At 37.1% G+C, this 24,084-nt stretch overlaps 1 protein-coding gene across 1 annotated transcript; it reads right to left on the bottom strand.

The window, feature by feature from the left end:
• Positions 1–161: 161 nt before the first annotated feature.
• Positions 162–21,267, bottom strand: LOC139135702 (serine/threonine-protein kinase PAK mbt-like). Its single transcript, XM_070703335.1, has 13 exons — positions 20,781–21,267; positions 17,149–18,378; positions 16,688–17,037; positions 14,592–14,710; positions 12,704–12,869; positions 11,993–12,184; positions 10,558–10,672; positions 10,297–10,379; positions 9,435–9,646; positions 8,944–9,021; positions 7,722–7,788; positions 2,917–7,316; positions 162–943 (listed from the first exon to the last, which is right to left on the bottom strand). The coding sequence occupies exons 2-12, from the start codon at positions 17,801–17,803 to the stop codon at positions 7,173–7,175; spliced, it is 2,181 nt and encodes a 726-aa protein (XP_070559436.1). The 5' UTR covers positions 17,804–18,378; positions 20,781–21,267; the 3' UTR covers positions 162–943; positions 2,917–7,172.
• Between the last annotated feature and the right edge of the window lie 2,817 nt (positions 21,268–24,084).

Here is a 24,084-nt window from a genome sequence, read left to right as displayed (position 1 = left end):
GAATACTTTGCATCTCAACATGTGTTTGGGGGCAAAAAAGGAACTGTAGATGACATTAAAAAGAAAAATAAGGGAAAAAGCATCATAAGTTACAGCCCCTGGCCATTTAAAGAGCTAACCATGCAATACTGCTATGACATAAATGTGCATTACAAAATATGGAAAGAAAAAACAAAATATTTTTATTCTAATTTCATCAGCAAAATATACATGCATAAAAAGATTGTTGGAAATAATGATTGCATTAGATACATCATTGGAGTAATGTACTCTTCAGTTGAGAAGACAGTTGCTGGAATGAATGTACACAGAACGTGGTTTTATAGAACTGGAAGGACTTTATGCAGCATATGTCGATATTGAAGATTTAAAATCATCAAACTTTGACAAGATTATTGATGCACTTTTGATTCATACAGAATCATTGAAAGATACAAAGATTTGCATAATAGAGGAAAGTCGATCTGTCATTGGTTAAAATGCTGTGAAAAAATTGATCCATGCCTACACAGTCAGACTCATGAAGTATTCAAAGATTGTCAAGTAACTGCAGAAGTAATCATAACAATTTGTTCATCAGAATTATGTTTTGAAAATAAACCAGGCATATTGCCAATATAAAGTACCAACAATCAATTTGACACATCCTGAGGTTACACTGATCATGGGATTCTCCTCTGGGTTTAAAAGATTGATGTGTCAAACACACCGTATAAAACTCTGTCAGACGCAAACACTACAGGAATCATAAATCTTTGAAAATATGTCATACAAACAACTTTGTTGGGGACAAATTTAACATTACAGGTACAAGAAAAACTGTGAGTTAAAACAGCCATACTGGACAGAGAAATTCCTATAACAAAAATAACATTGAATCTCAGATAAAACGTCAATGAGCTTTTGATATTCTCACAAAGCAAGGTAAGTTAAAAATTACAAACTTAACCATTCAATAATTGATATTCCTGATAATGAAATTGTTAGGAAAAAAGTCATCGTTGATGACCCAGTCCCCGCTTGCTAATGGGTACTTTGATTACAGGTTCTGTGATAAAAATACTTTGATACAGATGGCACTCAATGGCCAAGAATGAGTTCCATGGTGATGGAAAACATAAAACCAATGTAGGCCACTATCCTAAAGGTCATTAAATGAGTCAACTGGGAATTAGTTGACAGGATGTTGCAAAACTTTTTTTCATTCTATCCTAACACTAATAGATAACCGGTACCATATTTCATAAAGTTTAATGTAGTATTTACAACACTATGAGATCAACATCTGTATCAAGTTTCATCAAATTTGACGTAGTATTTGTGGATATATCACTCTAATTAGGACAGTTCATTACATATGCAATTACAAATTAATTAAAATGACACTGATAAATGTCTTTTTCACTGTTAAAGCAATGTGAGCTTAACATCTGTACAAAGTTTCATGAAATTTGATGCAGTATTTCTGACATATCAACCTAATTATGAAACTTCAATAATTGACATGATACTGCTACATGACGTGAAACAACTGACGAGCATGTATGAAATAGGTCAATGTCCTTGTACCAACTTTGAATGATACTGGTGGAAATACCGGTATGTCTGAGTTATGGCTCAGTACATGAGAAAATCGTAACAAATTTGCCGCCACGCAGCGATATTTGATCTTACTGTTTAAAAAATCAACACGTATATGTATTACATAAGTCAATGTCCAGGTACAAACTTTGAATAAAATCAGTTGAGACTTGCTAGAGTTATGGCTCTCGACATGAAAAAAAACCATAACAAAATTGCTACCATGTGGCCATATCAGACCATATCGAGAAACAAATCAATGTACCGGTACTTATGTATACTATAAGTCAATGTCCTTGTACCAACTTTGAATAAATTTGCTTGATACATGTCTGAGTTATTGTTCAGGACATGGAAAGTCGTAAAAAAAATGGCCACAAGGCGGCCATATTGGATCGTATCACAAAACAATTCAATGTGCATAAGTATAACATAGGTCAATGTCCTTGTACCAACTTTGAATAAAATCAGTTGAGATATGCCTGAATTATGGCTTTGTACACGAAAAAATCATAACAAAATGGCCGCCTGGCGGCCATATTGGATCATATCACAAAACAAATCCACATGCATATATATGACATTGGTCAATGTCCTTGTACCAACTTTGAATAAAATCTTTTGAACATGTATGAGTTATGGCGCTGTACATGAAAAAATTGTAATAAAATGGCCGCCTGGCGGCCATATTGGATCGTATCACAAAACAAATCGACATGCATATATATGACATAGGTCAATGTCCTTGTACCAAGTTTGAATAAAATCGGTTGAGATATGCCTGAGTTATGGCACTGTACATGAAAAAATCGAAACAAAATGGCCGCCTGGCGGCCATATTGGATCGTATCACAAAACAAATCAATGTGCATATGTATGACATTGGTCATTGTCCTTGTACCAACTTCGAATAAAATCGGTTGAAACATGCCTGAGTTATGGCTCTGTACATGAAAAAATCGTAATAAAATGGCCGCCTGGTGGCCATATTGGATCATATCACAAAACAAATTGACATGCATATCTATGACATTGGTCAATGTCCTTGTACCAACTTTGAATAAAATCGGTTGAAACATGTCTGAGTTATGGCTCCGTACATGAAAAAATTGTAATAAAATGGCCGCCTGGCGGCCATATTGGATCGTATCGCAAAATAAATCGATGTGCATCTGTAGGTCATAGTGCTATGCCTTTGTGCCAAGTTTGAACAAAATTGGTTTGGCAGTGTCTGAGAAACTGTTGATGGACGGACGGACGGACGGACGGACGGGACGAACGGACACACGGATGGGACCCATCTATAAGTCCCCGCCGGACTTCGTCCGCGGGAACTAATTAAAGATCTTTTCTCCTTTTTAACTTTTTCATACAATGCATACTTGAGTCTACCGGTATACTGAAAGAGTCAGATTCCTTACAGAGGTACAACTGTAGACAAAGCACAATTACATACTAGTAATCTCTGATTTTCACAAACATACACACTTTATGATTTTCTCAATGGATACTTGGTACACACAGTTTAAGTAGAATTTACCCTCTGACATGAAAAGTAGGAATGATAAACCAAATTGGTTTCAGTGGTAATCTTTGTAGACATTTATTTTTACAATATTTCCCTGAATTGGGTTGAACCAAGCTGAAAATCAGGGCAGTATAGGGCTACATTGCACAGCAACACACAGGGATTGACAGGTTCAAACCCTGATGGCTACTGGAGCTTCAAGGCACTCAGCTGTCTGACATCATTTATATCTATTTGTTTAAAATTGTTGGTTTTTGAGAGTTAAGTAATATTGATTGGATTTCCATACACAATAGAAGTGTGTCCAATGTAAAATAGATTGTACTGAGAGGCCTGGTTACAAATAACTCACATGGAAATTTTAGTATTAAATTTTCTAGTACCTGAAAATACATGTGAAATAGCCACCAGCTATTCTGAAAATTGAAACCTTGATTCTGAACAATTCTGGGAAATTTAAATTTGAAACCTCGGCAGAAAGAGCAGGGGTTGCACTTGACATGCACTAGTCACACATCAATACAGTTTGGTTTTGTGACCGTTTCGAGAGAATACTTCATTGACACTTCACACAGAAAATCACCGAAACAGTAACATTTACCCATTATGACAGGTACCAGCAGTGAACTGAAAGATGCAAATCTACACATGGAAGAGGTATTTTCAAATCAATTGTTTGATTATGACTAACAAGCTTCTGTTTGCTTCATTGATTTACACACAACCGTGGCAGCGCCGTTGGTGTACATGATTAATAACACTTAATATAACCTGTTCATATGTCATATGTCACTATAAATGTTTTGCGATAAATGTACAGTAAAAATGACTGAAATGATAATTGATGAGAAGTTATTGACATATATGTAAAAGCACTTGAAAATACTGAATATTACTGGAATTCTAGACATTGCCTGCTTTTTTGTTAATATGGGAAGTTGGAATTACCTGATTGTTCACTGAAAGGGAATGAATCTTCATGAATGGAATGTTGTTGTCTTTGTTGACGCACATCAAGAAATGGATAATAGTTGCATAGGACATTAAAACACACAAGCTGTGCTGGCAAGTTAAACAGTAAGCTTTTCAACAAGATTTTAAGAGAAAGAACAAGAAACTCTATCTTTCAAGCTGAACTACGGGTAAACAATTGGAGAATACATTTATGTTACATTTAAGATTACAGGTGACAGAGCTATGCATACATATTAAATTTCTAAAATTACTTATGAATGGGGGACGTATGGCTCATGGGGCTAGCTTGTTACTAAACAGTACAGCATGTGGAGCTGTTTACTTGTGATGGAAATTTGAACTAAGTTCTGTCAGTTTTGCATCCGTCTTTTAACTGCAGCACACATTGTGGTAGGGGTCCCTGAACAAAACATGGTCTGAAGTATTTCTTGAAGTCTTGCATAAAAAGTTAAGATACATGGTTAGTTTTACATGTTAATGAGAAAACTACAACATGATATCAGGCATATTCAACTCCATGAATGGTTAGAGTATGATGGAACAATGCATTAGCCATAACTTGAAACTGATGATATGCAAGTTGTCGTCTTGAAGATCATTAACAAGAAATTTGAATGACAATTCATCTTCACAGCTTCTGAAGTTGATGCAACACACTTATGTATTTCAGCCATTCATGTCATTTTGGAAGTTTACTTATAAGTAGCTTGGCGAAATATCATTGTTAAAATTGAGTACAAATCTTTGATTTGTATCTTTGCATATCTAAAAACTATTAAGTTATAGCTAAAATCTCACATTGATAAAAAGATTTCAAATGTAAATCACTAAAGACTCATTAGAAAAAATAAAAATTTTCTATTGTTTCCGATACAATTTGAACACCTACTATGATGTATGGGCTGCTTAAGATAACATGCGTTGAATATGAACTGACAAAAGTCAAAAACACTTGTACATAATCTCTGAATACACCGAGAACAAATACAGTTCGGCAATAATTCAAACTTTGGAAAGGACAGAGACTAAAAATCTACTTCTCATAGTCGCATGAGCTTTTAGATTTATATATATCACTGTAAAATGAAACTAGCTAAAGTATTGCAACTTTCCAAGTTGAGGTATGTACATATAGTTGAAGTTTAAAATTTTGAAGAAAATGGAAGAATCATCTTCATTTCAAGGTTTCACCTTTTCACTGCTGTGAAGTGATATTATCCTGCCACTTTCAAGGTGATACTTGGGACCTTTTACATTCAAAATGGGGGTGGCCCAGTGACAGGAGAGCCCAGACGGTTAATTTAATTGTTATTTTTTGACATTAATCAATTTAACATAAGACAATTACACATAATATTAAATTTACATGGTTGAACACTTTCTGCACACGTTTTGGTTCACAACAATTGTGATCATGGTATGGATACAGTATGGTAGGGATTATAGGGCCAGTGCGGCAACCATTCTGTTTTCTTACATAAAAAATAATTGATCAAGAAACTAGCAATTCATTGTAAAATTCTGTTTTAAACGGAACTATGACTTTGGTTAGAATCTATCGAGGGGTCTATTGACCCAACCAAGAATCAATGTGGAAACTCATTTATTTTTTGAAGTTGTATTAGAATCAACTTGATGGCAAGACTGTCATGGCAAAATACCATTCCTTACATTGATAAAATTCCATCTTTTATCGAACCTATAAAAAACTGGTAATTTGATGTGAAGAACACCTGATTGATTAATGTGAACTTAGAATGAAGAATATAAAATCTCTGACCAGTACGGTGATACTTTCATGAAATGGCTTTGCTCCCACTGAATGACTTGCACCTAGTCTGATATGTATTAAAATTTTAACATCCAAATTTTTCAGATGTTTGGGATTGTCAAATTTTGTAGGAATTGTCCATGTTAAATGTTGGAAAAGTTTTGGAACTAATGCTAAAATAATTCTCCTATTGGTGTGGCCTGTTTGGCTATTCTCTTATTTTTTGTATGATTTAGTGTTTTTTTCATGTCACACTTAATTCACATCATGCATTATTCATTATTGATTACAGTAGCATCTTGCTGCTTCATTTTTTTAGGAACCATTCTACTCCTACGTTGATCAACTGATGCTAACGACTGGTTAGAGACAAGAGCTATTCTCATCTGACCAACACTACACCTTTTCCTAAAAACATAATTTGGTATTAGCCAGTATTTTGTGATACTTGTGTCAAACCTATGCCAAGCACCAGAACAAGTCTTGTAATTCACTGATGAAGATAGGGCATAGCTTGTTTTGGATTGAAAGATCCATCGATTGTGGGCGCTCTCTATGCAACCTGTGGGGGGGGGGGGGGGGAATAGAGAGTGCCTTTGAGCAATGGATCTTTCAGTTGAAGCTGTACAAGACCCACCAAGACATAGCTTCCTTGATAACTGGAATCAGAGAAATTTCATCAAAATACTCATACATTACTATAACACCTGACTGATTTGCCTTTACCACACATGTAAACATGACTTAACTTTACGACAAAGATATGAATTGCTTGACTTGGTCCCACAATACATTGGACAGAATCTGTCAGACAGACACAAATATTATAACACTGAAAACACCTCTCAAGTGTCACTGAGAACAACTCTACCATGGATGGAACAGTATAAAACAACAAAAATTCTTGCATAATTGCCATTATTTAACATATAATGGATCATAGATCTGTATGAGAGTCTTGTTGGGTAAAAATATTTCTACATATTAAAATCAACAAATGTGTCCCTTATATCAGAATCTTGGAATTTTACAATTGATGGACGCATAGATTTAAAATCTATGACATCTTTGGAATATGGAAGTTATTTAAAAGAATGGAATTATTTTTGATATATGTATACACATTTCAATTCTGTGATATCAATACATATTGGAATTACTTCACTTTTTAAATCACTGTACATCATTTACAAATACATCTATTATGATTGGACTATTTTGGCAGTGCTGATGAAATGCATGCTGGGATTTTATGATAAAACAGTCAAGTCCTGACTTAAGACAGCCTCACTATGCAGACATCACACTTGTACATCTTCAAAAGAATGGCTTAAGAGTATCATCACGGGTCCAGTCTCTTGCTCCTTCCTGAGTTTTCTGGCCTCCGAGAAGTACATCATAGATTTTTGGTAGTAGTTTCGGATGCTGTGACAATACTTGTGTGTCTTTGACCGCATTTACCTGTGAGTAGTATAAGGATGAGAGAGGGAATCGAAATAGTGAAACTAATGACTTGCACTTAGGATATTCCTGAACCTTTTGTCAAGATTTTAAAACAAATCAGTTTTTTCATCAGCATTGGTGTGAAAACATCATTTACATGTATAACAGACTTTCACCATGTTTCTGTGACTGTCAAAAAAATGATTATAGAAACACATTGTAGAGATGTCACCAATCATACAATGTCTATCTTTTCCTAAAATGCCTTCAGATGATATTACATTGTGCACTGTCACTACACCTCAATAACTATCGGCCCTGTCTTTCTTATGGAAACAGTCAGGTTTTCTCAGTGGTGTCATTCCGTAGCTTTTGTGAGAAGCAACTAGCTTGGCCCTCTATGACGGCATTATCTCGACTTACCCAGTCCTGGCAGTTGATCTCTTCTGCAGCTTTATTCAAGTTTTTCAGGGTATCATCGGATGGATCTCTGTTTTGTAAAGCAAGTTGAGATAAAATTCATCATAAAGTGACGATGCATACACCATTGTCAGTGCACTGACACATGCACAGACTATGAAGTTATTCTGTAAATACCGCAAAGTATGCAATGTAGAGTAGGTAATATATATTGGCCAATGTAAAGTGGGAGCCGCCGCCAGGTGATGATGCGTATTGGCTAATGTCATTGTATTTGGGTAAGAACCTTAATTAATATCATACATCAATTACAGACTAGAACATGCCTGTAACATCCCTGTTACACAGTATGGGTCACCATAGACAGTGGAGAAACTACTGTCTATGGTGTCACCAGACTTGTATCTTCACTGAGATATCAGAGATGTTTTATGGACGTGTGTCATGTCTGTCTGATCATTATTCTATACAATCATGCATTGCTGTGCCAGGCCACAGTTATACATGTAAGTCTGAAATATAAGTCTCAAAACAGAGGCGTTAAGTGGTGTATCTAATGATTACAGTGTCTGTAAACAGATAAATTTTGGAATAAATGCATGGTCTGTCATCTGGTGATAAAAGATAAGAAAACTTAATGCAAAGTCATGTTCATCGTACCTGAGACATGCATGCACATCACTGTATCCGGAGATGTAAAAACTAGTATTGACTGAAAAGAGCATAATATACTCCTAGCTGTGTACCAATAGTACTGTATACATCACTGAATAGACAACTCCGTACACAGACCTAATTCACAGCACTGCTATCATGCCTGTGTTGTCTTTGCTGACACAGACCTGGACAACAGACTTGTGACAGGGGCTGCACAGGACATGTTACAGGAGCCAGTTTTGTTTCACTGTTTAATACCGGAATTATTCAACGCCTGACATGTGACATAATGATATACCGTACATTAATGCAAAGTGCAAAAGAGATAGCTGTTTGAGTGTGCAAATACTTTGATAATGATTCATTATACCAATGGAAAATATTCATGTATCTAACAACATGCACTCCCAAGGTAAAGGAAAATTAAATTCTCGGTTACATTTTGCTCGTACATGCATGATTTAGTGTATACATATACGTAGAAAATGACTGTATCGTTTTAATGCTAATTGGGGAAGACCAATTATTCACTGCTGTAATTTTTTGTTTTCCAATACTTCTGACTTACTGTTGTTTTCTGGCTTCCATTGCAGCCACTTTCTGCAGGAAATCCAAGCATTTCTGCTCGTCCCACACAAACGGATGTCTGTAATTACAAAAAAATTTCTTAGTACACAAACCACTGTACATGGTGGTGTTGGATATTTGCTATTCTTTTACAGTTTCCATCATTTTGGTGTTGTATAATGTTTTCCAAAGTTGGAGCTGGTTGATATCTTTCAGCTTTAGCTAATCTTTCAGTAAACTGGACAGTAGTTTTGTCATTCTAATGTGGCTCTGCAGATTGTGTGTCGCATCATGGGCAGCAATCATTATGCAAAATGTCACTATCACATTCTGTGTACATCAATACATGTATCTCACAACCTCATTGTATTGGGGTAGAGGGGGAACATAGACATAGCACACACTTGGGTCTGTTTTAAGAGAGATTTGCTCAATCACACACTCTGCAGAAAATGCTGAAACTGTGCCATCATTATTTCATGTAATGCTTACTTGAGAACTTGATCGATTGACGGTCTTCCCCTGCGGTCATTGCCCACCATCCATTCTACTAAGCATTTGGTGGTCTCACATTCAAGCCGTGAAAGGTTGTACTCTCCATTGCACACGTTTTGCTGTGTCTTTAAACATTCACCCTGTGATGTGAGTTTGCCGAATGGGTGGTGACCACCAGTGACCATGTAGGACACCAACATACCGGCAACCTGCAAATGTTGAGGATGATCCTTTGATTAGCCCTTTTACCACTATGGTTTGGCCCAAACCCATTGTTATAAATGGGGATTGTGGACCTTTTCACTTGGAATGGGGTGGTGAACAGGTTAAAAGAAGTTGAGTACAGCATAAACCTGTAAACAGAGGCTTGAAGAGGGATTTTAACCGTGGATGTACCGTAGGATATATGGCCTTTGACCATCATATTTGGTCATAACTCATTTTTGTCAATACATATTACCCATATAGCCTAAACATGGGACCATGTCCCCAAGGGTAGGTGACCATTTGCCAGACGTACATGTAAGGAGCAATTTATGAAAACCTAAATTAGATCACTAACTTTTTTGATCTCATGGTTTAAATTTCGGGTTATTATTATTTAAAAGAATTGGTTTTTGAGCTTTGATTGACATTTTATTATTCTCCTAAAGTCATCTTGTTTTGACTAACAGGAAATTTGCAACACTCATTGCAACAAAGTATTTCAGCTTCAACAATTTTCAAAGAATATTAGCTCACAAAACTGTCGCTGGCTGGGATATTACAGCAAGCACAGGGACAACACTTATGCACGCAGAAAGATTTCCTTTTCAGATCATAAGCCCTTCTCCCAAAACAACAAAGAAACTTTCCTTACATGAATATCGCTCTGCACATTGCAATCAACAAGTCCATCTGCAGTGCTTTCAAATGCCTCTGGTGCTTGCCAGCATTCTGTTCCTATTGAAAAAAGCACAACACAACATGGTGTGTCAACATGCATGTTCATGTAACATTGTGATGTACAGGAAAGATAACATTCCACAAAATTTTGCACCAGTCCATATACGAGAATAATCATTTTACCATATCAAAGGTCACTAAAATCTACTGAAAGATTTCCTCCACCAAAATGTACCTGCATCTCCCTTTGTTTTCATGGTTGTCCTGGTTTTTGTTCTATCCACCTGACGACTTATTCCAAAGTCACTCAGCTTGGCCTTGCCATCAACACCAATCAGAATATTCTGGGGCTGTAATGGTGAACAAAATCATGAACTGAGGTGTATCTCACACTCAGTGTTAGAATTGTTGTTGTCTTCTAATTGGTAATACAGCTTAATAAAATTCATGTCCCAGAATACATGTAGTTAGAGGGCTTACCCCAATATCACCTGTTCCTGTGTAGTATCAGCATGAGTGCCATTTGTGCTGCATCAGACACAACACGAAGTCTAGTATCCGACACAGCACAAATGACATGAATGCTGATACGACACAAGGAACAGGTGATATTGGGTATTATATCATACCAGTATATTGATGGTGCAAATACAGTGATCTGATTGGTCAAGACATGAAAAAGAACCGTGGCATATTGGCGATATACCATATGGCTTGCATACGTGTGAGCTCTCAGCTTGAGTACAAATCCGTCTTTGACATTCCATGCCTGAATTTCAATATACTGTTATGATAATAGCAATAAATCACACCCAGTGACAGTATACCATTCGATTTTGACCAGTTGACCATAATAATTGCTGCCAAGACTGATGACGTTTATCGTGCATATCTCAGCGTTGACCGTAAAATATCACGCATGGGTATATGATAAAGTACATTAGCAACATGCATCATTGTTTTCATTGATATCATGAGTATTGAGTGGTGATATTACACGTACTACAGTATAATGTTTCTTGGTCATCTTATTTTCTACCCTGGGTTGATAGCTCTGCTGGTGGTCAGAATTGTCTCCGAGGCTGTCTTTCGCCCAGTTTAAGTGATGTATTCATTGCTACGCTTCTGTAAAGTTTGTGAGTGATGTATGAAAGTGAGCGTACAAGCGTGAGTGCTTCAGGAACTCTACAGTGTGTGGAGAGGTCGAAGTCAGAAATTGTAACAACTTTAGCTTGGTTATTGAACCAATCTTTATGACATTGGGGATTTGGCCGAGCCGTTTTGTCTGTGGCTTCTCCGCTAGGTGACTGGGTACCGTACGTTGTGAGTTCGAACCCCATTGAAACCACCGTATTATTCTCTTGTGCCAAAACCAAAATTACACATTTAAGACATATACTGTGTGTCAACTTTTACTACCTGTACGTAATTCAATTTATATTCAAACACTATCTTATGAAAGAAAGCTCCTATACTTCAGTGCTGTGATTTTCCATATTACGCAACTGTCTGGATACCCATTTCAGGAAGAAATGAGTAATTCTATACCTTTTTTCTGTTTTAATAAGTTAAAATGTAAACAACTTGTGTAATGTACCTTAAATACACGTACAATCTACCAGTATGGGGCGCTAATTCTGAAACAAATGACATCACATTTCTATTCTCACCTTCAGATCTCTGTGGACAATTCCTTCACGATGGAGACACAGCAGCCCATGCAACATGTCCATAACCAGCTGTTTGGCTTCCTTGTGCAGTGAGTTTTCCTCATTCAGTTTTGCGAGATGCTCACACACTCTTCCTTCACAGAGCTCCATTATAACGTAAATGTACTCTCCATTTTCATCAACCAGGGCATCCTGTTTAATGTAATGGTGATAATAATTTGTCATAGTTACTCAACTCCATGACCATGATTTGATCAACCTGTTTGATTCTGAATATACACTACCTGTCACCAAAGGCTTTCAGTTTTTTATCAACATATGAGGCTTCAGCTAGGCTAAACTAAACAACTTTTAGTTCCAGATTAAAAGATCAAAATAACTGCTTTCTGCTTTAAAGTGTAAGAAATTTCTTGAAATATTTTTGTAATTTAAAATGCGCACTGAAAATACAAGATTTTTATATTGCTATTCAAAGAGAACTTTCCATGACATACGGTACATTTGTACTGGTATGTTGAAGTTAAAACTGGCTCTAAATTCCATTGGTTTTGCAACCAAAGCATCAGAAGTTGTGCCTTTTTGAATTCCTAAGACAACATTATCATTGGCCTGGATTCAGAAAAATAAAACACCACATTTAAAGTAACATAAGCTTCATGACTTATACATGTAATGTGACAATGTTGACCTTTGCAATGGAACCATACTTACATAGTGCTTGACAATGTTGGGAGATGACTTGATGTTTTGATATTGATTCATTTTACGTTCTATGTTTCTAGGAGACATTTCCTCTTCATTGTAGTACATCCGTTTCACAGCAACTTCCAAATCCCTGCTGGAATCGAATCCGAGATAAACTCTTGTTCCATCTTGTCTAAATATTGGAATAAGACAAAGACAATTATGTACTGCAGGTTTATATTTAGGATACTGGCTTCTCTTGATTTTTTTCTGAAAACATAAATGTATGAAAGAGCAAATAAGTATTTTCAGTATAAAAGTTATTTACTTGGTACATGTACATATGTACCAGTAAGCTTCTGGATGTTGGGGTATAGTTATTTTTTTCATTATCTTGGAGTTTCCACTGAAAAAAAAATACCGCAATTATACGATGTCGCTCAAATTTGATCAGAATGGTATATACCAGTATGGGTTACCAATGATCAACAATAAATGTTGTTTCTATCTGTTCAGTGTAGGAAAATTCTATGTTGATATTATGACAATGATTTCAGCACAATACAACCAGAAAAACAACAAGAAATATTTAAACCAGAAAAACAGGAATGACAAAAGTAATTAAGGTCTGAAACTTTAGGTACTGGAGGTCAACTTTAGCAACATGCACAGCAAAAACAAGCCCCTCTTAGTTTGAGTATAGACGGTCTTCGCCCCCTCTACTGTCTATGGTTTCATCTGGTCTGTTAATATGTAACAGTTAATAAACAATGACAGGAAATGATTCAAGATCAGTGGAGTTGGCCTATTTCTTACTGGCCTGCACATTTGCAGGATTTCCCTTTTTCTTACCTCATTTGCACATTTTTGACACTGATGTGTTCATTTGAATAAATTCACATCTCAACCCTACATCTACCTGTACACCAAATACTGAGACGTAGCTTTGGCGGTATGGGAGCCTTTGTGTGTGACGGACATACATCCGCACACACCCACAAATATACAGACATGCAAATCAGATGCAAATGAACTGATTCAGCTTATTATACGATAACCTCACATTGGTACACCAAATGTGAGCTAACCAGAGGATTAATCATGCTCATCGGAGATCAAACATCAAGACCTCGCCAACTTGTACAATGAATTTTTCCTCGTGCCAGGGTATCTGCTGTCCAAAAAATTTCTGAGTCAAAATTTTGTCTGGTTGCATATCGTTGACAAATAATGCAACTGTTGAAGGGAAAATAAGAGTAATTTTTAATATGTTCATAATTTTGTTGTAAAAACAAGTATTTAAACAGTTTCATTTTCTTGTTGAAATACAAACTTATGGCATTCTAAAAATTGTCTAATATCAGATCTTAACAGATGAACTCTAGTCCAGACTAGAATTCAGAATACAAACATAACATAATTACAGATAATACTATACTGTAATATACACACTGAGTTAATGAGTTGGACACCTAAGTACTTCAATGTGATTTCGGTTACATTGTATGAAATATTTTTCTTTTTCAGGACAAAAGTACTGGAAACACAAGTACATGTAATTCAAAAGCTACATTAAATTAGGCTTCAAAAATAATGGTAAAGAAATTAAAACTGGCATTTGCTAAGGCTTCAGGGACCCATTAAATTTTCCTGGATACATATTTCATTGGCTACAGGTTTTTCTCAAAATTTGTCTCGCATGTTGATCCTCAATATTACGGTAACAATAAAAATAAACAGTGCACTTTATTCAGTACACAATGTTGTATTATCTACGGAAACAAGACAACATTATTTGCTCCCAATATTCAGTATAATGTTCTTGTTTTCCTACAGAAAGCTCTATACTCTAAATTTTGAAAGTCAATGTTGTAGACAACGTTTACAATGTATAACAAAAGTTTCACTCACTCACCCGTCTGCAATACGATACTTCTTGTTGTTTCCAATTTTGTAGGTTTTAAGTTGCAGTAAGTTGCTCTCTTCCTTCAGCTGTGCCATCTGCGTTGCCCATACATGACTCTTTGATGGTGCCTGGTGAACACAGTTGTATAGAAAATAAAACATAGCGTCAATGCAGAATGACACTTGGCTCACATTTGATTCCATGTGGCAGACCAGAATGAGTATACTGAATTAAGTTTTCTCCTGGTAACATGAATACCAAATTTCAAAGTAATCAAACAAGCAATTTCAGAGAAAGTGGGGAAAATTGCCCCAAAAATACAAATATGAAAATTTCACCACAATTTGACGACACTAAACTAAAGTCTAAGATTGCCTCTTGGTACAAAAAATGCAAAAAAATTACCCAAAAAGAAATATAAAAATTTCACAACAATTTTGACAAATTTGACGGACGACAACCCTAGGATCGAGAGTATCAAGTTTCAAAGCAATCCAAAGAGATCTTGGGAGAAAATCATTTTTTTACCGAAAATGGGCAAAATTGCCCCCAAAATAGGAATATGAAAAATTCACCTAAATTGAATAATCTGACAGAGGCTTACTATAGGATCATGCACACTAACTTTCAAGGCAATGGGACAAGAGCTTTCAGAAAGAAGATTTTAGGACAAACTGTCCCAAAAATACAAGTACCGTATCAAAATTTCACCACCATGTGAACAAATCTAACTAAAGTGACCTTAACCCTTTGAGTGCTGTAATTTTTCCTGCCAACATTTTCCCAATTTTATGAATTTTTCTGAATTTTTTTTGACACAATTTTGGACCAAATGGACATCATATTTCATTGGCTACAGGTTTTTCTCAAAATTTTGGCAAAAATCTCAGAAAAACTGATTGGGGTTTATATGTAAAGGGATAAAAATAGACTTCGGTGCTCAGAGAGTAAAACACCCTCATTTATCTGCATATTTACCGGTACAAAGTTCAAACCAAATATGACCTGTGGTTACAGAGTTTGTGCAATTTGCAGGATTTTCCCTTGTTTTACTTCATTTGCATATTTTTGACACTGACATATTCATTTGAACAAATTCACGTTTCCATCCCTGGGTGCACTTGTACACCAGATACTAAGATTGTACATGTAGGTGCTGCAGGTTTGGAGTTTTTGATGTGGATGGACATACATCCGCACGTACTAAAATACATATACATACCGTACATGTACATATGGTTACATACATACTGATGCTACCGACCTACCATATCAGCTAGATCCTTGGTATACATATACCAATGTGAGTAAAAAAACTCTATCAGTAATAGCAATAATACGGTTGAATGTGCCTCAGGACAGATATTCCGACTCTCATATTATTACACCTCTATTCTTGTCAACCACTTGTGGGGCTCATTTACAAGCTCTTGGAATAAGAAACAATTTTCCATCTTAGTTTTTGAAAATCGAAATTGTTTCTGACATGTAGGTAATACAGGAGTGGTGGCCACTTTGAAATGGAAATATTGGTAGATGTTATTTGTTTCTCTAGTAACAAACTTTGCACAATGGGCCCTAGATTTTTATCCATTATTTTGTATGACAATGGTTGGGGCTTGTATTTAGGAAAGCTTGAGCAAAAGTTGAAGTCTTTCACTTTCAAGTGTATACTACATGTACATGTACCTTAAGAACGATGTACATGTAAAAATAATCTATATGTGCACTATTGCAACTGAAAAAGTCAAGGTCTTTGCAGAACTCTTCAAAATTTTTCTGAAAATATTTTAGAGAATGAAAAATTTACCTTCCACGAGTATATTTCACAATTCCCTTCACTGTCAACTCCATAATAACAAGACATTTTTGTAGCTTAGAATCAACATCATCTTATGAAAGCATCGTCTCTAAAATGAAATCAAACTACAGTTTCATCTCATTTCACTACCTTCCCTCTTTTCATTTTCCTTAAATTGATGGTTTGTAATGTAGCGAACTTGACATACAAAAGTGTGATAGAGAAATGTGCTTCAGGAGAAAGACAGAGAAAGATTCATGAAACTTTATTGAGATACAAGCAAATTTATGAGTAGGATTCTCACCTGGTTTACACCTCTCTCCGGTGTATCACCTCCTCCATTGTCAGATGGCGGTTGTCCTGCACTCTGCCCATTGTTGTCGGCATCCTGCTGTACTCTGCTGCCATTTGCTGGAAGTTTTGGTGGTGGAGAGTCGCCCTCGCTGGCTCGCCGCTTGCTTCTCTGTTGTGTCTGTGGCAGGGAGGAAGAAGACGATATCCCTCCACCACTCTCTGTAGGTCTGTCATGATGAGTGAAGTCTGCGTTGCTCTGTGATGTAGCTGCCCTAGTTGTAGCAGGTGTTGTTGGCTGGTTTCCTCCAGAATTTGAGTCTGCTGTAGTTGAATCAGGTTCATCATTCTCATGCAATTCCTCTGTTGGAGAAAAATATGCAGAGTAATTAAAAAATAGTCTTATCGAGACAAAACTGTAAACGTTCTACCCCAAAGACAGACTTTGCAGTAAAACATGATGACATTAATTACCTGAAGCACCAATGCTTTGCCTGATGAACTCCTCTTGGGAGTCTTCAAGCTTCTTGATAAGATCCTCTTTCAGGGCTGCAGCTGTCGTGAAGGCACCTTCTCGTCTTTGTAATTTCTGTATGATTTCGTCAGCCCACTTTTTACTGTCTTCCTTAACTGATCCGGAATGCACTCCTACATCAACACAGCTGAGGAACTTGTAATCATTCTCTGGGAATAAATTATCGAGAAAATCTGCAATACCAGAACAGGAAGGCACGAGGACTGGAAATCCTGCCTGAAGAGCAAAATATGCCGGAAAGTTGAAAGGATCCTTCTTCTCCGGTGCCACCAGGAGGATACTTTGCTTCATCCAAGTTTCCATGTCCTGCACTGAAAATGAACTTGCTAGGTTTATCTCCAGTTTTCTTGAATTCCCAGTCTTCTGCAGGTATTCCTTGAATTTTTTTCCGATTTCATTCTTCACTCCATATAAATTCCATACTGGAATGCGCTTCTCATGGAATGAATCGTACTGGTCGGCCACTTTTCCCATTGCCTTGGCGATGACTTCATATCTCTGAAAATCACCTTCTGTCTTGACATTGCAGATTGTGAGGATCTGTTGCTTGCCTTCTGGTGGAGGTTTCAACTTCATTCTTGTGAACAGCTCCATGAGACCAGGATAGTAGCGGAAATGTAGTTTGTCAGATAGTACGTTGTACTTCAGCTTGAAGTGCTCATGAACACGGTCACCGATGGAGAAGATTACGTCAGCTTGTCTTGCATACTGTACAGCGTTCGTTTCAAAGTTGGGTTCTCCAACTTCTTCTGGAATTTCTTGATTAAAAAGAATCAACTTTGCTTTCGGCGCAATACTCTCTCTGATTCTGATGCAAGCCTCAGTGAGGGCTTTATCTTCTCCCAGAACAAGGTATACCGACCACTACATCTACCTTACCCTTCAATGACTTGGCCAGCTGTGGAAACACACTGTTATACAGGGTTGACAGCCAATCTATGGTTGGTTCACCATTTGTCAGTGTAGCTACAATTCTTTGGGAGGATGTATGACACTGACACTGACAACACCCTCTTCATGGTTGGTGAATTCCTTGTCAGACACTTCTAACGACGTGGAATATGCCTCTGCTCCTTTCCTGGCCAAAGTGAAAGCCAGTATCTTGTTAACAATTGCCAGTCTGTCAACGTCATTGTTCCATTTACTACTCACAAGCAGTACCACTTTGCCTGAAAAGACAAATATGATTGCATGTTAATAATACAGTGTACTGTTTTTAATAACACAGCATTATTAAATAGATCACGTAGGTGAGAAGTTTATTGAGATCTCTGATCATGAAGGCTCCTATTTCAGAGATACTAAATACAATCTATGTTAGGGTCGCAAAAACTTGGAAAAGAATTTTTTGTGCATTGTGACCTCTCTGTTCTAGATTTCCAAACTTTTTCCAGCAAATTTGGAACTCTTGATATTTCCTTGTGTCAGCAATAACTTTTAAATTATTTTGAATCAAAGAGTTCATTCGAGGGTCAATGGCCTGTCCCTATGCTCAAGAGGCTGACTGCAGACTAGATCCCTATTCCATGCTGTGGGTAATGTATACATGATATAGTTAACCATTTTCTGGCCACGTTGAAGTTTACCTCAACATGGCCATGAACACTTGAGCATTGTCATGACAGCTGTGATCTACATGTATATGTACATGTAGCTATGACTGCATAATACACAAGTGCATGGATTCACTTCAAAACGTCCCTATTGTTCTTTCTCAGTCTTAGCGTAAAATATCTTGCCAGAAAGGTTTATTCAGAGAAAACTGGGTATATCGGTATGAGTGTGATAAATATACAAGTGTAATCCTCCATGTATTTCTCATTCATGTTGCTGCGTTGCAGACTCGTGATTCCCAGTATAGCGGGAAATCACTCGTCCCCAACATAGCCAATGAGTGAGGAATACAAGAGGATTACTAAACACCTAGTACCTGGTCATGAGGGTTGTAATGCCCGTTTATTACCCCGAAGGGCCGTGCAGTACCAGAAACACATCGCTATTGACTGAGGCCATAGGCTGAGGAAATAGCGATGTGTTTCTGGCACTGCACGACCATGAGAGTGTAATAAACAGGCGCTATAGCCAGAATAAAGACTAGGTTATATGTGTTTTACAACACGCTACATGCTCATGATGCATTATGTTAGGATTTTTAATTTGTTTCGATATTATGTACAGCAACAATCCATTGTGACAAGTTTACTCTGGCGACTTCTCCACAGCAGTAACAGTAGTACAACTTTCTTCCGAAAGACATGCTAAGAATACCTAGCAACATCCTTGGTTGCATTTGAATCTCTTTTTGTCAATGAGTTGTTCAAGCTCCCATGTTGTTTGGATGGAAAATCTTGCTGTTTTAGAGAGGCTCGTTGCTCATCTCGGGCACTCATCATCCTCCATTGTTTCAAAGCTGCAGATGACACTACGGTCACGTACCTGACACTTTCAAAGTTGGTCAAAAACTTTCCCTAGGGAAATAGTCTTTCAAAATTATGTTAGTTTTGGCGTAACTTTGTCGATCCTATGGGGAATTGCAACACAGTATGAGCATGTGGTGCGTTATAAATATAATTATAACACGCCACATGCTCATTCCGTGTCGCGATTCACCAGAATACGTCACGTAATGAGAAAATAGATACATCTGGTCCCTACTGAATCGACAAAAGTGACGTCAGAGGGTATTTTTTGAAAAAATTATTTCCCAAGGGAAAAAGGTTTGACCAAATTTGGAAAAGTGCCCGGTCACGTGACCGTAGTGTCGTCTGCAGCTTTCAAACAATGGCGGGTGACTAGAACATGATGTGCACACGTGATGAGTATGAGCATTTCTCTAAACAGATCAATTTTCCATTCCAAAAGTCACACTTTTGTGGAGGGACCGTGCAAAAGTGTTAGGAACTTGAAACAGCTCATCGATAAAAAAGATTCAAGTGCAACCTAGGATGTTGCTAGGTATGCTTAGAATATTTTTTGGAAGAAAGTGGTACCATGTACTACTGTAACCGCTGTGGAAATATCACCAAGTAAACTTGTCACAATGGACTTTTGCAGTGTAAAATATCAAAATGCATTAAAAACTATAACAATTCAACATGAGCGTGTGGTGTGTTAGAAAACACCTATAACCTGGTCTTATTCGGGCTATAGCACCAGTTTATTACCCCTCGTGGCCGTGCGTTACCAGAAACACATCGCTATACCCCTCGGCCTACGGCCTCAGGGAATAGCGATGTGTTTCTTGTAACACACAGCTCCACGGGTAATAATCTATAGATATGGCCCTCATGACCAGGTAATAGGTGTTTACTATCCAATGGACACTTTACTGGACTTAATTTTCTTTGGATATTAAATTTGTTAAAACATTAAAATTTGCTTCCTGTTTAATCTTATCAGAAATATGGCATATTCCTTTAAAAAAGCATATTCAGAAAGCAAACTGCTTTCGGCAGATATAAAATTCAATAGAAAAGAAACACTTGCAAAGTGTGAATTAGATAAGTATACACATGGATAGTTAGCAAATCACACATACCTTTCAAAATATAGGCCTTAATTTTGTACTTACCACGAGATTGTATAGCGCTCATGTGAACCTCATGAGAGACAGACGCTGACTGATTCTGAGCACTCTTATGGACAGTGTTGAGCTGATTTTTGAGAGGAACAGCTGACATGCTGGTGCCTGGTTCTACTGCGGCAGAGGTTGCTGGTTGCTGGTCTGAATATTGCTGTCTTTGAGTGATATTCTCTTCTTCAACTCCGTGTGTTGTAGAAGACGCCACTGCTTCTACTTCTTTGATAATTTCATCAAACGAATATGAACTAATGAAACCTCTGTGGTAACGAAGATTGACAGCTTCCGCCAGTGTGTGAAGGTTGGCTTTCTTGAGTAGCCTTATGAGAATGTCCGACTTGTTCGGCGATATATGTCCTGTTTCTTGCAGTTTCTCAAAGAGAAAATACGCTCTGTTTTCTTTCTGGACCTTCTCTCTCTGACCTTTACTAAAGGAGGGATTTGTAAGTGTGCTGGTTGCATCGATCATAACCTTAAGGTCATCTGAAATGAAAAGACACGACAACTTTACCACAATGACATGAATTCTCATTGTAACTATAAATATAAGAATGACAAAATCCGGACTACAATACTAGCGTTACTAGACATGTATAATAAAAATACAAACATATAAAGGAGGTCTCGTGAACTGAAGTATGTCATGCACATTCCTAATTCGTTGATGTATAATTTACATCGAAAAATAAATGATATGTGTCCACCTTCAAATTGACCTGTAAGAGATAACCACAGATTTTGCAAGATTTTAGGCAATAAGTATTCTTAATTCATCTATATTAACAACTATCGGTTACTCTACATACTCCACCAATGCTGAGTGACATACTCTGCATGAATGAATACATTGAATGATGAACTCAGGTTTTAGTTATTTCATATGCTCTGAATTGATAGATTTTAGAGGAATGGTGAGGATCTGGTATGTAATTATGTTATTTTATTTCGTGTTTAAAAATTTGACAAATCAGATTGTTCAGGTTTTGTACAGCCTGCTTATTATTATTATCATTATTATTATATTTTTATTTCAGATTATAAAATCCATAGCAAAACAACAGTACATATTAATCATCGAAAGTATTACAATCAACAGAATGAACAATATTCACCACAGATTAATTCTTAAAGGTCATTACGTATGTAAATATTTAGTTAGCTGAAATAAAATACTAAATTTCTTTGACTGCTGTCATTGTATTACCACTTTATATAGCAAGTGTAATTGCCTTTGGTCAAGTCCTTCAAGTTATATATGCCAAACTGTGAAAGCTCATTAGATATGCAAATTATAAATTAGCTGACATGAAAATGCGAAATGACTTTCAATATTGTTATAACCTGGTACAATCATCGATGTACATAGCATGTTTTGTCAACTGTGATTGAGGAAATCTGGGTATATATCCCTAATTATGAAAGTTTATTAATGTGCAAATTAACACTTTCACTGCGTAATTAATTTTTATACATGCTTTCCTGTGCGTAGTTTTCTATGGATATATGGCCTATATAATATTGATTTACATGTATGAGCTGTATCTTTGTAATTATGAAGAGTATTCGGGACAATTTTTCAGTGAGTATTGCATTATGACAGAGCCTTATAAAAATGAACAAAAGGTCATGTGACACACCTAGAAGGTCACGTGATCATGGCGGCCATATTGGATTTTACAAAAAAAATCAAAAAATGTTGAATTTTGTTGTTATTTCAATATATAAATGTATTTTTTTCAGTGTAACACTTTCAAAATTACTACTTACGTTTTATCAACTCATTCAGTAGGGGGAACACATACTCTAAAACATAGTCCACACAAATGAGGTTAATATGCATATTTATTACAAGTTCATCTTCGAACAACAGGTATCATCTGACATTCAAAAGAGAGCTATATTATATATAAGCTTATATACTGGTAGCTAGTCCGATGTGTAATTGTCATTGATAGATTGAAGTCGTACAACATCCACAGGATACCCCATCAACGTTTGTGACATCGGTCATCGACCCTTTGTCGCACTTTTCTCTCAGCATGCTCAGCTGGCCTACCTTCCTGTCTTGCTTGCAATCTCTGTCTTTGCTCAACTGGTTCGGGAACATATTCAAGTTTGGTATCACAGTACACAGTAATTTGAAATTTGACTTCCGCTACGTATCTCCGTCGAGTTCAGTTTGACGATCACTGACAATTCCACTAACACTGTCTAGAAATGAACGAGTATGGCGGTATTTGTTTACAAATTTGGCGCGCATGCTCATTTAGGTTTGACCTCTACCTCGTACGCTAAGCTAGACTTGAGGAAATAGTCAACAAACATGATATAGATCAGACAAAGCCAACGTATATCGAACGCATATAAACGCGTACGTTCTTGCGCGTTTACGCGCCTCCCGCAGTCTGGCCGTTGGCGCAGAATGCGCCCTCCTGCGTTGAAAGTGTTAAGAATTGGCTGAAGTAAAAATGTTTAATAACTTTAAATAATGTTGTATCATAGTATCTTCAACAGTGTTCTCCCAGGCCATTTTAGCGTAGCGGTCCCGCTATGCTTTCGCCTCTCCCCGCTACGCTTTCATTCTCCCCGCTACGCTTTAAAATATTCCCGCCATCCTTTAGTTCACACGCTCTGCGTAGCTGCCAGCTGTTGCATGCATTGTACATAGCGCTCACTGCAACTTTCAACCTGGTGAAAGAGTGGAAGGTGTGAAGTATGGTATGCGTCCGATAAGTTGTCCGTAAGTGTTGAGAGGAACGTTAAAACAATAGAAGAATCGGCTGGGTTGTTCACAAGTTTTCATTCTACAACGACTATTACGACCAACAAAGACCTTAAGTCAGTATACATCGAGGACATGTATTCACATAGTTAGGCGGTGTAGCACTAGCGGGACCTTTGATCACATTCCCATGCTTTGATCAACGAAATGGACCGCAAAAGAAACAAAAGAAGCAGTTGACTATGAGGTTGATTATGATTTTGCAACGATGATCTTTTTTTTTGTCCGAGTACGATCACGATCGCATCGCGTTCACATTGCATAAATTCCAATATGGCGGCGGCCATGTTGGCCGACGTGTTTATAACGTGTTGACATTGATCCTGGCGTCGCGTGTGGTTCCACTCTGACACGTTCTCTGAAAGATTTTACACCTGATTTTCGAGTGATTCTAGTCGTACTTAGTTCATGTCTTGTGATCATCTTGGTGGTATTTTTAAAATCAAGAATCGAACGACGATGTTCAGTAGCAGTGGTACTGGGGTGGGGGGGGGCGGGGGCGCTGGTTGAAAT

The sequence above is a fragment of the Ptychodera flava genome, chromosome 1 (genome assembly GCF_041260155.1).
Source record: "Ptychodera flava strain L36383 chromosome 1, AS_Pfla_20210202, whole genome shotgun sequence".
NCBI lineage: Eukaryota > Metazoa > Hemichordata > Enteropneusta > Ptychoderidae > Ptychodera > Ptychodera flava.
Note: the sequence above shows the minus strand (reverse complement) of the source record. Positions and strands in the feature narration are given on the sequence as shown.

Bases quoted from the DNA above. Each gene is read 5' to 3' on its own strand.
- LOC139135702 (XM_070703335.1), bottom strand. From the start codon at position 17,803: ATGGAGCTGTTCACAAGAATGAAGTTGAAACCTCCACCAGAAGGCAAG. The intron at 10,673-11,992 runs GTGAGAATAGAA...TCACCATTACAG, and splicing joins TTGTCCACAGAGATCTGAAG to CCCCAGAATATTCTGATTGG. The intron at 10,380-10,557 runs GTACATTTTGGT...TTTTTTCAATAG, and splicing joins GAAAACAAAGGGAGATGCAG to GAACAGAATGCTGGCAAGCA.